Below are 16,555 nucleotides of genomic sequence, written 5' to 3' on the forward strand. Positions count from 1 at the left end.
GGGGGGGGGGGGGGGGGGGGGGAATCATTGTTGGGAAAATGTGAATAGCAGTATTGAGTTTGTCATAGACATATTAATTTTGAATTTATGTTGTCTCTACAGATGGTGAGGTGGAAGCTGGAGAGGAGCTTCCGAAGTACCCGTGGCACTGCAAGGCAATTCACAGAAGTCAACCCTAATATCGTAGTATAAAAAGTAAAGGACACTGTTATAAATTTCCCTGATAAATCAAAGCAAGTCCAAAAGAGGTCCAAGATAAGAGGCTTCATTGGTAACAATTTGGGAATTATGGATGGGCATACTTTATGCAGCGTGCACATAACGGATGAGAGTTGATCATTGTGACCTTGGAACAGGTTCCTTGGTGCTTGCAGAACACGGCTGTTGTTTTTTTAAATTTTGTTGAATTTAGTTTCAGTTTTTCTTGTGGAACTAAGCAAGACTTGTTGTTTTGTCAGTGTTGTTTTGTTACATGTTTCGTAAATGTTTGTGTGAAAAAAATTCATTTTCTTCATGTTTTGTGCATTTTCTCAAAACTACTTTTTTGTCACTTCAAAAGCCTAAGGCTTTTTTACTAATAAACTTGCGTTGTTGAAACTTTCCGTACATCTTGAGTGTGTTATTTTGCAGAAACTGATTGAGGGATTTGTTGAAAAAAAAATTTCTTGAGAAGTTATACCCTTTTGGGGGGCGTTTTTTCATGAAATTCAACATCACTCACTTTCATCATTGATATTTTTTAAATGACTTGAGACATCAAAAAAAGCCTCAATCAGTTTCTCGGCATTGTGCTGAAGTATAAATAGCAAGTATCAAAACAAAATTTCATGCAGTTTTAAAAAAGCCTTAGGGTTTTAAAAAGGGGCAGTTTGGTGGCCATCTTGGATTGCTACCATGGCAACCGATGGTCAAATTTTTATTTTTTTTCCATTTTCTCAGGAGATGGACTGAGTACTTAAATTCTAAAACAATTGTTGACCCAAGAGTTATGAAACAAAAAAAAATCACTTTTAACACCAGTGCCTCCCCTTAAATCTATGATTATGTCAAATCCGGTACACAAAATGTTCGTTTTGCTTATTTTGTTATTAGAGCCATATGTCTCCTGCATAAAAACTGTTGTTAAAAGCATATTTAAGCACTTTTAAAATTGAATGCTTATGTCCCTGATATTTGGCCCAATACTGTGCACAACCACATATAGCATTGAAGTCCCTTTGTTTCTTAGGATATATAGCATTGAAGTCCCTTTGTTTCTTAGGTTATATAGCATTGAAGTCCCTTAGGATATATCATTGAAGTCCCTTTGTTTCTTAGAATATATAGCATTGAAGTCCCTTTGTTTCTTAGAATAGATAAAGCATTGAAGTCCCTTTGTTTCTTAGAATATATATAGCATTGAAGTCCCTTTGTTTCTTAGAATAGATATAGCATGGAAGTCCCTTTGTTTCTTAGAATATACGTATGAAGTCCACAAGAAGGTTACTGGTGACAGAAACTCAGACCTCAGTCAGATGTCTCTCAGGCGTTACAATGAGAAGGAGACCTGGCGCGGCAGCCAGTGAAGGCTGTGGTGTTACAGTGTTACACGAGGTCGTCGCTCACCTGGTGACTTGTCAGGTGAGAAAGCCGAAGCCGGTGAGGCAACACCTGGGGACGAACCGGGGGCCATGTCTAACATCTCATGGCTCCCTTCCTCATGGCCCTCGAGCGTCACTTCGGTCTCTGTGCAAGCGTCTACACGCCACAGTTGGGTGGATGTGGATGGATGGATGTGGATGGATGGGCGGGCGGGCGGGGCAGCAAGCGGAGCGGAACGACACAGATACATGAGCACAGCCACAAGGGTAGGGTACAAAGACAGACACAGCACGAGTCTGGGCAAGCTACTTCACTCCATGGCACACCGCCATGTTTCATGCCATTTGATTTTTTGTCCAAATCACCCCTGTAACGTCTCATCTACCAGATAATAACATAACTTATTATTTGTAGAAGTTTGCATGAGTAGCAAAACTTTTTTTGTTATGAACTCAAGTTGAAATGAAGGTGAAGAGCTGTCTATTTTAAATAAATACAGCATTGCTCAAGATCTGACAGTGGTTTACACAACTGGTGTCATGTTATACTTCAAATTTTCGATATTAAAAAAATATTCTTTGTGTTCATTAAAGCATTCACTCTAAGCATTTGATATACGGTTAACTAAAAAGGCTGATAAAAAGGCAAAAGAAATCAACTGCTTTGTCCATGCTTAGTGAGGGAAGAACACTGCTGCTCTCAAACAAGTGTATGGTATGCAATGGAGTGAAGTAGCGCATTACTCTAGTCACAATAATCCATTCACAAAACAATCTGACCACAAACGTGTGTACTCGTATGAAAGATAAAGGCAAGTATACACACAAGGAGACAAAAGTAGGTGAGCTAAGCAAATCATTAGCACAATGCAACCAACTGTTAATACTTGTGAAACTACATTTTTCCACTACCCTTCTCCTTGCCTTATTCTCGAAAACATAATTTACATTATTATGTTTACTTTCAGGAAAAAATGATTTAACCAAAACTAAAGTCTGTTACAATGATCATTGCTTCTTTCAAAAAAAGTTATTTCTGCTCAACTAAACTTCAAAGAGGTAGAGTTTACAAACTCTGTCATCTTAATCCAAACTCTTTGGGTCTGGGTGGCCGAGTGGTAAGCGCACTTGCCTCGGAAACGAGAGGTTGCGAGTTCGACCCTGGGTCAGGGCGTTAGCAATTTTCTTCACCCTTTTCTAACCTAGGTGGTGGGTTCAAGTGCTAGTCTTTCGGATGAGACGAAAAACCGAGGTCCCTTCGTGTACACTACATTGGGGTGTGCACGTTAAAGATCCCACGATTGACAAAAGGGTCTTTCCTGGCAAAATTGTTTAGGCTTAAGATAACATGTCTGTGTCTTTCGCTTAAGATAAAAAATGTCCACCAAATACCCGTGTGACTTGGAATAATAGGCCCTTGAAAGGTAAATATGCGCCGAAATGGCAGTGATCTACTGGCCAAAAAATTCCATCTCACACGGCATTCTGTAAAGGGCCTAGAGCCATAGGGTTAGGCACTTAAAAATATCCAGTTATTATAATTATTATTATTATATGCTTTAGATCTAAGTGGATGCCTCAGTAACCTATAAACATAACAAAAATGTAACAATTATACACATATAGCAACACTAAAAATATGTTGACGATTTGAAACTAGGGTGACCTCCCAAGAAATCTTATTGCCCTTCCAGCAATCCTTACGTTTTTCTTTTGAAAGCAATAGATCCAACGAGAGTAAAACATAAGTTTTTGCATCTTAAAACAGTTATTATTCATACGTACATATGGGTATTACTCTTAGCTTAACTGCCTTAAGAACAAAAGCAGCAGCCTATTCATTAGCTCATACTCAAAAAGCTTAAGATGATATGGTAATGCTAAAAACGAAGACCCAACACCAAACCATGACTGATTGAATAGAAAAGCACCATGGTAACAGACAGGTACGCTGACTTCGATCTGACTTGTACCCACCAACAGATCCATTTCAAACTGCTAGAGGAGCGATACCTTTCGATTCTAACACTGGAGTAATATTATTTCAAAGTAGCAAATCTTAGGTGTTTTGGAACCTACTCCTTGATGCAAAAGCGTAACACCTATACGCTGAGTCTCTGGACTGTGACGTCATTTGCGGTTGAAACTATTCTGTTCAAATAGGCTAATGACATTGATTTAATAAGTTATCATGCTCATGGATAGTTCCTTAGTATAGAGTCTGGGGATGTGAGATGTGCATGATGTGTTGTTTGAATCTGACAGTGATTGTATGATTTTTGTATACATGTATTGTTTTCACGCGCTTTGAACTTCTGATAAGGCGCTTTATAAATGCCCGTTATTATTATTATTATTATTATGGAGCATATTCACAAAAACAAATTAAGGCGTTATGAGCATCTTGATCATAATACAAATACCCCATAATTTGTCTTAGTCTCAAAAAGACAGCAAGGCAGTGAGGAAGAGACCTAGAAGGATCCCACAAAAAAAGCTTAAGGAACGTTCCACCTATTTTCTGAGGTATTAAACCTGACTGCCCTAACACTTTTATCGCCTGGGTCTTCCGGCTTGATTTAAGGACTGACCATAAACGTATGGAGTCCACTTTTTCTCTGATGTTGAAAAATATTGATTAGGTCTTGGGATGCAGCTTTTAAATACATGTATAATTATTGAACAATGTGTGTGTGTAAAAAGCCCATGTGTAATGAATGCACTGTTCAACTTTTTATGGTAGCCTAACAAAGGACACAACATTTGTTTGTAATTGTTCTGCCTTCCTTTGGGTATGCTGGGACGGGTGTTCCTACCTCTTTCATACACACTATCAAAGGAAATAGCACCAAGTTACCATGACAAACCAACTTCAAAGCAAGCATGAACCATGTTGTTTTTATCCAGATTCCGATACTGTTTTTTCAGGCTTGTTATTTCAAAAGGACACTTCAGTTTTCCTCAACACATAATTGGTTTGATGTAATCAGGATTTCTTAAAAGAATATTCTTGAAGGACTGAACTGATAAACAAACTGTCTCACTGATGTCTGACTTTTTTTCCAGAGTCCATGACATTGACACGGTCCTGATAGTATTTAATCAAAACTAAGGATTCCTAAATTGTGCCTTTAAAATAACCTGTGTGCCAAGTGCATTTTAGATTAAACGTAAATGTAAAAAAAGCAAATAAATAAACAAAAGGAAAGATGATTAATCCTTAATGATTGCTCTATTACTGAGTGAGATCATGCTTGAAATACAGCTTCTGCAGAACTGAACTGATTCCTCCTAATCATCACAAACCTCTTGAAAGTCACAAAGGCCTCTTTGAAAACCAGCCTAATTTCACAAATGTGGATGCAGATGCAAATGACTTTTTTTTTTAAACATGGCAGAAAATGGCAGAAAAAAAAGTATGCGCAATGGGTATTATGGAATCCACAAGTAAGCCATGCAGACTGTTTTCTCAAACTGACTGACAAGATAATATGAATACAGAAGTGCAACTGCAAGATAAAAAGGCTCAAACCCAGCAATGATAAAGCAATGATGTAAGAAGCAAAAGGCAAGGTACTATGAAAAAAAACAACTCTGAGAAAAGAAAAATACAAAGAGTATGCTCGGGAAAAATGAACCATGAACAACAACTCACCAAAACCTCTAACAAATGGTGCAGTCAGCCACAATCTCTCAAAAAACAATGCAGGTCAATGAACTTCAAAGTCTTAGCAAACAGTGCTATTGTGACAATGTTTTGCTTAAAATGAACAAGCAGAACAACCGTTTGTTGATTGTAATGGTCAGGGGAGGCCAAAGGTCATGTTTGCACATTTCAAATCCTTTGAAAACTCTCAAAAGAAGATTGATTGTGAAAATTCTCCCAAGAAGTTAGTTATTTAAGTATTTTCAGAAGACTTTTCCCCTCTCTCTTCTTCTCACTGTAGACAGAGGGTGATCAATTCAAACACTTTCAAAAGCAAATTCAGTTAACTCCTGAATAAGTACAGCACTTTCAGTTCTGCATTGTTTTACGAGCTGAGCTGGTGGCTGACAGCATAGCTACAAAAATGAACACAGTCTGCAAGTGTGAATCAGCACAAACAAGGTCTGACACACTGACAAAACCAACTGACAACTTGCATACATCAAAGATGGTGGAGGTTACCTACCTGAAGGACTCTGGTTGCTGGAGCTGGCAGTGGAGCTCTCCGACTCATCTCCAGAGCTCAGTTCAGATGTGGTGTCCGACTCTGACGAAGAGCGAATGTTGCGGATGCGGTAAGTCTTGAAGCTGTCACGCTGGGCAAGGTCAGGGCCATCTGGACCATCAGGGATTGGGGAAAGTGAGGATTCCACGAGGGACATGGCACGCTTGGGGGGAGATGGCCTCATCTCTGTCTCTGAATGGTGCCCCAGACTTGAAGATCGCTTGCGGCCAGCAGAGAAAGGTCCCACTGGGCTTGCTGGCCCGCGTGAGTGAGTGGAATCGGGCGACCTTGGCTCCGCCGTGTCCACGTGCAGAGGTTCTTGATGCTGAGTTTTGTTCTTTGGGGGCCTGCCAGGCTTGCGGGGTGGGGGTTGGGTACTGGGGGTTCCTTCACTGGAAGCAGGTGGGGGAGATTTGGCGGGGTTTGGAGGTGGAGGATTGCGTTGCCCCTTCTTGCTGCTGAAGAGAACGGCAGTCCGACGATTTACTCCGGCGGGTGACGGGGTGTGGATTGCTTTGAGGTCTGGCGGCTGGTCAGAATTTGATCCCTGCTTGCTGGCAGTGCCTGTGCTATCATCTGTAAAGAAAAACGTGTTGTAGTGTTGTTCGTTACCAAGTCATTTTAAGGCCACAACTAAAACCAGATTCACAGTGTCCTTCTCATGAGTTTACTCTTCAATTGTTTGAGAAAAATAATAAAGTAGATTTGTCAAAGGCACAGGGTATTCTGAATATAACAGACTTGTTTTAATTTACTTATTTTTCAATATTCACTTGACCACTTTGGGACATTCTAGCTCAGTCACATGTTCTTTCCTTCCCCAGTAACAGAAAAAAAGATAGGTGATACACAATATCTGTGCAAACACACTTACGCTTAACACAGCAAATCTAAACAGCCAAGGCAATACACTGCGCAACATAAACCACAAACGCAGAAGACTAAAATATTCTTACTTGGCTGCAATTTTGGTGGCTCATCGTAGTCAGGGTTGTTTCGACTGTGGCCGCCTCGCCCTCCACCCCTCCCTCTTCCTCGCCCCCTCCCTCTCCCCCGACCACGCCAGCCTCCCCTGGTAGGGGTCTTGTGACTCTGTGATGATGAGGGGGGACTCTTGGGGACAGGTGTGTGTGAAGGGGATTTGGCATGAGCCCTTGTGGGGGACTCTGGCTGTGACTCAGAATCTGTGCCTGTAGATGCTGGAAAAAAAAGAAGGAATATTATAGAATGACTTGTGTGTGACAAGTCGATAAACTCGGACCAGCTTCACTTACATTAAAATGCATACATGGAAAAATACAAGGCAAAGGTATTAAAAATAATGTAAGTACATCATTGACTCATGCAGCCTTAGTACAACCACACAGCACAATAATCTGGTCACTTTATCTAATTTTTGTCCACCTTCTGTTACACAGTATTCCCAGAAAACTGTTTAATCTGTTGGCCTGATTCAACACTCAGCCTCAAATAATCAGCACTGATAGTCGGGTAGCTGAAATCTGTAGCTTGCCAAAAAAATGAGACGCTAAACGTTGAGGGTTACAAGCATCCACCTGGTCTCAATGGAGAGTCTGGACGTGGAGTAGTGTAGTCTAGGTAGGTGGACATTCTGAATTTGGTTTGTTTGGCCGCCATGACACTTTTCAAAATGGCCGCCTGAAAATCTTATGCGGGCCATATCTCACGTGTTATATGGACTAAAGTGACAAACTAAAGGGCTACATATATGTATTTTGACGTGAAGAATTCAAATATGCAAGAATAAACATGATCTAAGTAGGTGGACATTCTGAATTTGGATATTATGGCCGCCATGACACTTCAAAATGGCCGCCACAATCTACATTTTTCTTCATATCTCAGCTTATATTTGGGATAAACTCAAAAACATGGAGTCAATTCCTATGTTTTGCATGATGACAAAGTCAATGGTGGCACAAGAAATAACCCTAACATTCACATTTCCTTACAAAAATTAGATATTTGACAAAATAGCTCTGTGCGATGTACGAATTTAGTAAGTATTATCTTTCTGAATTTGCTATCTTAGACAATGCCATATCAGCGTCCAAAGAGTTTACTCCATATTGCTTTGGAGAACAACAAATTGAAATCAATGATGACAAGAAAATACAAACATTGGGTGATGATATAAACTGAAAATTGTAATACTTCTGAAACACCAATGATACTATATAGCATAATTATCATGCTAATTATGCACTTTCAGTACACAACAACTCTGACTCTTCAATACACAAGAACAATGTCAAATACCATAGTACAACATGATGCACAAACGTTTATGCATTACACTCGTTAGGTCTTGCCTTTTTAGCAATGAACATGTAATGATGGCACAATAATGGGTATGTAACATTATAAGAAACGATTTGTCGCTTCTGGATCACTGAGTATGACAGGCTACATGGAAACAGAACAATAGTTTCTCAGGCACAAAGTGGTATTTCAAGGCTTAGTTGCGTAGCCCTGCCAAAGTGTGTGTGTTTCTGCAGTCTTTGCATCGGCATGTTCTTGTGCATCCCTGTCCACTGGACCAACATCTGCAGCGTCTTGTAGCGCAAGATGTGCAGCCACAATCTATGAGCTCGAGAAAACGTTGTCTTGTGTCAGTTGTGGGTGCACGACTCAGCAGGATGGGCTCAATCACGTCGCCAGTCTCCTTCGTGACCAGCTTCCACCCACTGTTGACAACAGCCGGTAGGTGTGGCTTAGTTTCCAGAGCCCGCCTCCACACAAGTGCCTGGTAGTGAGATCTCTTGATGTGTAGGTTCAAAGCATCTTGTGTGGGGGGGAAGTTCTCAAGCGTTTTCTTCACGCTGTGGAAAACGTCGCATCGCAGCGGCCGTGTGGACGTGTGCTGGGTGTTCGGGTTGTAGAGTTTGCAGACAAATGATTTTGCATCCATGAGCACTTCCTCATCAGGAAAGTCTTCCATGCCAAGTCTTTGGAGAAGATGGGGATTGTCGAGGAAAACATTCCATGCAGATTTCTTCCCAATGCCAGCAAACTGGCTGGTGCTGTCAGAACCTGTGATTGCATGGAATGCCAGCAATGATTCTCTTTGTTGGTCAGTGATGTTAATTTGATGCACAGGCACAGAGTGCTTCTTCCGGGGTGTTCCTGTTTGCATCGGCACAAAGATACTGAGCTGTGGTTGGTGAGCGACAAGTAGAACAAGAACATCAGTGTCACGGCTGACGATGACTACTTGTGGATATCCTTGTTCTCTTGCTTCTTTGGCATGAAGAAGCATTCTGGTATCTGCCTCTTTATGCTCAGCAGATGACAGATGTGTGACATCTCTGTCAGATGACGACCAGACCTTTTCGGCATCAGAAAAGCCACCGCTCACCACCAGCTCTTTTCCAGGCTCATTCCTGAAATTCTTTGCCAGCTCTTCGCAAAGGAAGTTGGCCAAGCTGGCCTTCTTCTCCTCCAATAGTATGAATCTGTCCCATTTGCCTAGAGCTTGAGTGCGTGACAGTACATTGCTTCTTATCCCTTTCTTGCCGTCCGTTCTCTTGCCTCGAGTCGTCGATTTGATTGTTTGTTTGATGTACCTGTCAAAGACCAAGTCAACTCTGGTGCAGGAGTATGAGAAGTACTTGTCAACGTGTTCTGCAACATTGTCACTCCACTCTCCTAAAGTCTTTGCTCCTATCCGATTCCCCAAGATTTGTATCATCGCCATCCCATCAACTATGGTGCAGGTTGTGCTTGGAGCTGGAGCAGCATTCTGTGGCAAATTTTGCTGAAGTATTTTGGCCAGATCAGCTTTGTTTCTTGGCAGTCGCAATCTGCAGTCAGCAGTTGCTAGCGAGAGAGGCACTCCACAAAGCTCTTGTTCCAACATCTTGTTGATGTCAACATCCCGTCCTGCTTCCATAGCTGTTATCACACGTCTGAACAAGTCCCTGTCGGCTTTGAGGGCAACAGTTTTCTCCTTTCCAGTGTTGACTTCAAGTGTGTACATGCTCTCCAAGGTGCAGAGTTTCTTGGTTTTGATTCTGTCATGGAAAAGAGTCTCTTTCAGGGCAAATATTTTCTGCACAAACTCTGAGATGACTTCCTTTCCTGTTTCCTCTGCTGTTAGCAAGTCATGTTTCACAACATCACTGGCAACGTCACAAGTTGTGAGTGAAATCAGGTCTGGTTATGGGTGAGCAAAGGGGTTGAATGTCTGAAACAAGTTGATGAGTTTCTGTAGATCATCTTGATCCTGTTTCAACCTCTTTTTCCCGAAGTCCTTGTGTGCACAGTCGTGCTCGTCATCTTCATCAGCAGCACTAGACAGGCCAAACATGGCCTGAGTGTCCTTAGCCAGCTGAGACCTTGCGCTGAGTGTCAGAGACCACCTGTCCCAGGCTGTGTCTGTTTTTGTAATGCCAACAAGTCCTCCAGCGACTTTTCCAGTTTTGTTTGTTGACGTGTTCCATCGCTTGATCATCTGCGATCTGACATATTTTTCGACGTAATCATACAATGCACTACTTAGATCATGTTTATTCTTGCATATTTGAATTCTTCATGTCAAAATACATATATATAGCCCTTTAGTTTGTCACTTTAGTCCATATAACACGTGAGATAAGGCCCGCATAAGATTTTCAGGCGGCCATTTTGAAAAGTGTCATGGCGGCCAAACAAACCAAATTCAGAATGTCCACCTACTTAGATCATGTTTATTCTTGCATATTTGAATTCTTCATGTCAAAATACATATATATAGCCCTTTAGTTTGTCACTTTAGTCCATATAACACGTGAGATATGGCCCGCATAAGATTTTCAGGCGGCCATTTTGAAAAGTGTCATGGCGGCCAAACAAACCAAATTCAGAATGTCCACCTACCTAGACTACACTACTCCACGTCCAGACTCTCCATTGAGACCAGGTGGATGCTTGTAACCCTCAACGTTTAGCATGTTGCACTTTTCTGAACTCAGCTACCCGACTATGAACTTGCGTTCATTTTCAGCCAATTTGTTCCCCACTGTTTGAGCCTTTTGCCGTACCTGTGTCCCCTGACTTGGCATCTGCAGCCTCCAATTTCCGTTTCTGCATGGATAGCTTGCGACGCACCATCATGATCTGCTTGCGGATGTTCTTTCCAAATCTGGCACGTCGACCTGCATCACATAACATCCAGAGTCAGTACCGCAATTATCACACACACACACAACAAGAAGGGCAAAGCCCATACAACTCACATGCTTGACCTTGACATGACCTTGACCTTCAGGGTCAAGGTCAAATAACTAAACCTAGCAATGACATCATACACTAAGAACTGCTTTACACATTTTTCCTACCAAAATACATGTGACCTTGACCCAAGGTCAAGGTCATCCAAGGTCATGCAACACAAAGCTGTTAATTCAAGACATAGGAAGTACAATAGTGCTTATTGGCTCTTTCTACCATGAGATATGGTCACTTTTAGTGGTTCACTATGTTATTTTGGTCACATTTCATAAGGGTCAAAGTGACCTTGACCTTGATCATATGTGACCAAATGTGTCTCATGATGAAAGCATAACATGTGCCCCACATAATTTTTAAGTTTGAAACAGTTATCTTCCATAGTTCAGGGTTAAGGTCACTTCAAAATATGTATACAATCCAACTTTGAAGAGCTCCTGTGACCTTGACCTTGAAGCAAGGTAAACCAAACTGGTATCAAAAGATGGGGCTTACTTTGCCCTATATATCATATATAGGTGAGGTATTAAATCTCAAAAACTTCAGAGAAAATGGGAAAAATGTGAAAAATAGCTGTTTTTTAGACAACATTTATGGCCCCTGCGACCTTGACCTTGAAGCAAGGTCAAGATGCTATGTATATTTTTTGGGGCCTTGTCATCATACACCATCTTGCCAAATTTGGTACTGATAGACTGAATAGTGTCCAAGAAATATCCAACGTTAAAGTTTTCCGGACGGACGTCCGGACGACTCGGGTGAGTACATAGACTCACTTTTGCTTCGCATGTGAGTCAAAAACCACAAACAAGAAGGGCAAAGCCCATACGACTCACATGCTTGACCTTGACATGACCAGGGTCAGTCAAATAACTAAACCTAGCAATGACATCATACACTAAGAACTGCTTTACACATTTTTCCTACCAAAATACATGTGACCTTGACCCAAGGTCAAGGTCATCCAAGGTCATGCAACACAAAGCTGTTAATTCAAGACATAGGAAGTACAATGGTGCTTATTGGCTCTTTCTACCAAGAGATATGGTCACTTTTAGTGGTTCACTACCTTATTTTGGTCACATTTCATAAGGGTCAAAGTGACCTTGACCTTGATCATATGTGACCAAATGTGTCTCATGATGAAAGCATAACATGTGCCCCACATAATTTTTAAGTTTGAAACAGTTATCTTCCATAGTTCAGGGTTAAGGTCACTTCAAAATATGTATACAATCCAACTTTGAAGAGCTCCTGTGACCTTGACCTTGAAGCAAGGTAAACCAAACTGGTATCAAAAGATGGGGCTTACTTTGCCCTATATATCATATATAGGTGAGGTATTCAATCTCAAAAACTTCAGAGAAAATGGGAAAAATGTGAAAAATAGCTGTTTTTTTAGACAACATTTATGGCCCCTGCGACCTTGACCTTGAAGCAAGGTCAAGATGCTATGTATCTTTTTTGGGGCCTTGTCATCATACACCATCTTGCCAAATTTGGTACTGATAGACAGAATAGTGTCCAAGAAATATCCAACGTTAAAGTTTTCCGGACGGACGGACGACTCGGGTGAGTACATAGACTCACTTTTGCTTCGCATGTGAGTCAAAAAGCAATAAAACAGGCATAGATGGTAAGCTTGATATTGAAACAAACTGGTGTTTATGGACATGTGCACCATCATTTTCAACAGTCATAGGGAGGGGGCGAGGAAGAGGAGGTGGGTGAGGCGGCTACAGTCGAAACAATCCTGACTACGATGAGCCACCAAAATTGCAGCCAAATCATTATTGATAAAGATCTATTGATTCACTGTCATTTTTTCTCTCCTAAAAGCTACCTAAACAGCTAATTCAGAATGGTGCAAACATCTTGCTCATCTAGATAGGGTACAAGAATTTAAACAAGTCGCGTAAGGCGAAAATACAATATTTAGTCAAGTAGCTGTCGAACTCACAGAATGAAACTGAACGCAATGCCATTTTACTCGTTGCATCGTCAGGCCACCGCTCATGGCAAAGGCAGTGAAATTGACAAGAAGAGCGGGGTAGTAGTTGCGCTAAGAAGGATAGCACGCTTTTCTGTACCTCTCTTTGTTTTAACTTTCTGAGCGTGTTTTTAATCCAAACATATCATATCTATATGTTTTTGGAATCAGGAACCGACAAGGAATAAGATGAAAGTGTTTTTAAATTGATTTGGACAATTTAATTTTGATAATAATTTTTACATATTTAATTTTCAGAGCTTGTTTTTAATCCGAATATAACATATTTATATGTTTTTGGAATCAGCAAATGATGGAGAATAAGATAAACGTAAATTTGGAGCGTTTTATAAATTTTTATTTTTTTTTTTACAATTTTCCGATTTTTAATGACCAAAGTCATTAATTAATTTTTAAGCCACCAAGCTGAAATGCAATACCGAACCCCGGGCTTCGTCGAAGATTACTTGACCAAAATTTCAACCAATTTGGTTGAAAAATGAGGGCGTGACAGTGCCGCCTCAACTTTCACGAAAAGCCGGATATGACGTCATCAAAGACATTTATCAAAAAAATGAAAAAAACGTTCGGGGATTTCATACCCAGGAACTCTCATGTCAAATTTCATAAAGATCGGTCCAGTAGTTTAGTCTGAATCGCTCTACACACACACACAGACAGACACACACACACACACACACACACACCACGACCCTCGTCTCGATTCCCCCCTCTACGTTAAAATATTTAGTCAAAACTTGACTAAATATAAAAACAACACTGTCCACAATTGGAACAATATTTATGCGTGGTTTGGATGTGATTCAACCCTTTCAGTCCCATCTGTTCTACTTCTAGATTTCTAGCAGACTTTTGTAGTTCTACCAGCGTAATGAAATCTTAGTTTTGGTATTCCAACTGCATATATTATATATATAACTTTCGAACCAATGGACCAGCTTACTTTCCTGTTTTATTAAGATGAAATCTTTCATTTGACAAGTAAATCATGTGACATCAGGGCTAAGATTTGCTGTCACTAAACTGCCGATTTTGAGCTGCAAGGGCTAAAGTCTCAACCAATCCACCCACAAATCTTATAATCAATCACAGAAGGTGTGAAGCAAAGACAAATTTGACAGGAGTGTATGGGCCATACCTCCAGTGAGCTGCTGGTTGGCAGTCTCCATCTTGTCCAGCAGGGTTTGCAGCTGTTCCTCCAGAGGCATACTCTGTCGCACCTCCTGCACGAAGCTGGCAACTGAAACAATGAAAACATTTAAATCTGTAGCAATCAAAACATTTAAATCTGTAGCAATTAAAACATTCAAATCTGTAGCTGTTAAAACTTTCAAGTCTGTAGCAGTTAAAACATTCAAATATGTAGGAGTTAATACATTCAAACCTGTAGCAATCAAAACATTCAAATTTGTAAGCTTCAGAAAGCTAAAACTAGTAAATGCAGTCATCCACACAGTTTATATGAGGATGCTGTCACTAAATTGTGCATTGTGATTTGCACAGTTTGTCAATAGCAATCACTTAAAAGGTCATATAGCCTTTGGAGCATTTTTTTCTTGCATTTGTTCCCTCTTCATGTTTCAATTCCATTGACTCACTGACGTTCTGACTAGCATCTGACTAACAGTAACATCAACAACTTCTTGAATGCACCTTAAAGTCCTCTCCACAAAAGTGGTTCATGATCAGTTAAAAGCATCAACATTCTTTCTATCAAATACAGTGAACCTTTAATTTTTGCACTCTATTTTTACGACTGTTTCAGTGCCTTTCACAAGATATTCTCATCACAACGCCTGTAAATATACCTCTATTTTATGACTCCCTCTATTTTATGACTCCCTCTATTTTATGACTCCCTCTATTATAAGACCCAAATCCAACACATTTTTTGGAAGTCTCAAAACAGAAGTTTCACTGTATGAAACATTAGGCATATAAACTTCTTGTTTCAGTGCAAAAATAAAATTGTACTTACAGTCATCCCAGTTTTCAGGCTCCTGGGGTTTGGGCGCCTGGGGCAGGTGCAAGCCAGTGTCCATGTCAAAACCCACTCGTTCAGCCAGCTTGTGCGCGGCCCTGATAATGGTACCACCCTATACAAAGGCAAACACATGTATAGTAAACAATCGCTGTGCTTTTTTTTTTTTAAACATAAGTTTATTTTAACAAAGGTTACAATCATGACATGTATACAAAGTTCACAGAAACAGCAACAAGCTAGAAGCTCATAGTGGTGTTCCTGCATGACAGTACAACATATAAGGCGGTAACGGCTCAACAATTTGTCTCAATAAACCAAATCTATCAATAACGTAATAAACGTTGCATAATGATTATAAAGACAGTAAAAGGAAGGAAGGAGGGAAAGAAGATGAATAAAAGAAGAGGGATGGGTAGGAGATGTGCAGAAGTTAAAGTTGTTGTCCGGCTTGTAGAGCATTTATTCTGGTTTGCCCAAAGCGGCTTGAACGTTCAATGAACGAGTGTACGGTGGAACATTTTTTCCTGTTCAAATCTAAAGAATACTGTCTGTCTTCGTTTAAAAGGTGGGGGAGGTGAATTGTGTGATTTGGGAGGGTATGTATAGTTTCTTGACGTGCTTCGCGATAATTTGGACAATCGAATATGAAGTGTTTTACGGATTCGGACGGGAATCCGCAGTGCTTGTTGATGGCCCCCTTCTCCTTCTCTCCCTTCATCACAGAAACAATGATGTATGATGTGAATCTTGGTTTACATGTACAGTGCTTGTGGTCTGAGACCTGTTCTGGGCGCAATCTCAGAAAATAAATGTTGACATTTTCATGCAGAAATAATGATTTATGACAAGGAGCTTGGTTTACATGTCCAGTACTTTTGGTCTGAAACCTGTTCTGGACGCAATCTTAGAAAGCAAAGTTTGCCATTTTCATACAGAAAGTCGTTTGAATGACAGGAAGCTTGGTTTATATGTTCAGTACTTGTGGTCTGAAACATATCCTGAGTGCAATAATGTTACGAAAAGTTTAAGGCCAGGGTCACAAATGTATTTCTGCATCTGGCTGAGAAGTGAGTAATCGACTGATAGTGATAGATTAATTCATTCCTGGATGATGCGACTGCCAGCTTGAGAATGATTCAAGGAGAAACAATGACCAATAATCGGTTCTACTCCTTGCATAAAGCTCTTAACTTTCCACAGATTTGTCATGAAAATCGACTTCGAATAGCTGTGCAACTACAAACCCCACACAGATCTGTAACAATAGATGCACAGAATAGCAGGGGAGGGAAAAAGAAAACACCCCTCGAAGTTCACAGGTATCGGTAATAAAACCAAGTTCTTTCACATCAGGGTGGAGGTGGTGCTGGTACAAGTTCCAGCTTCTGGCCCAGGCCATTGCTCAACCTAATTATTCTGGCAGTAAGTGATGTGATGTTAATCATCATAACAGCCACATGCCGCATGTAAGCCATGCCAAATTAATCATCAAAACAATGGCAGTGGGGGTTGTAAAGTCCTGCGGTGTCCAACATACAAA

The 16,555-nt window shown here is 40.6% G+C and overlaps 1 protein-coding gene across 4 annotated transcripts in view; it reads right to left on the bottom strand.

Annotated features, from left to right (window-relative positions):
* The window catches only part of LOC138964339 (peregrin-like), a 61,801-nt gene that overhangs the window by 19,603 nt on the left and 25,643 nt on the right, over positions 1-16,555 (bottom strand). For 2 of the 4 annotated variants that reach the window (XM_070336258.1, XM_070336260.1), the window contains exons 8-13: positions 15,010-15,127; positions 14,170-14,271; positions 10,834-10,947; positions 6,748-6,990; positions 5,753-6,367; positions 1,606-1,737 (exon numbers count right to left, since the gene is read on the bottom strand). In XM_070336258.1, coding sequence (XP_070192359.1) covers positions 1,606-1,737; positions 5,753-6,367; positions 6,748-6,990; positions 10,834-10,947; positions 14,170-14,271; positions 15,010-15,127 — 1,324 coding nt within the window. The remainder of the gene's footprint in view (positions 1-1,605; positions 1,738-5,752; positions 6,368-6,747; positions 6,991-10,833; positions 10,948-14,169; positions 14,272-15,009; positions 15,128-16,555) is intronic. The other 2 variants (XM_070336259.1, XM_070336261.1) reach the window with 1 other exon arrangement.

Source organism: Littorina saxatilis, linkage group LG4, assembly GCF_037325665.1.
Source record: "Littorina saxatilis isolate snail1 linkage group LG4, US_GU_Lsax_2.0, whole genome shotgun sequence".
In the NCBI taxonomy this organism is placed as follows: domain Eukaryota; kingdom Metazoa; phylum Mollusca; class Gastropoda; order Littorinimorpha; family Littorinidae; genus Littorina; species Littorina saxatilis.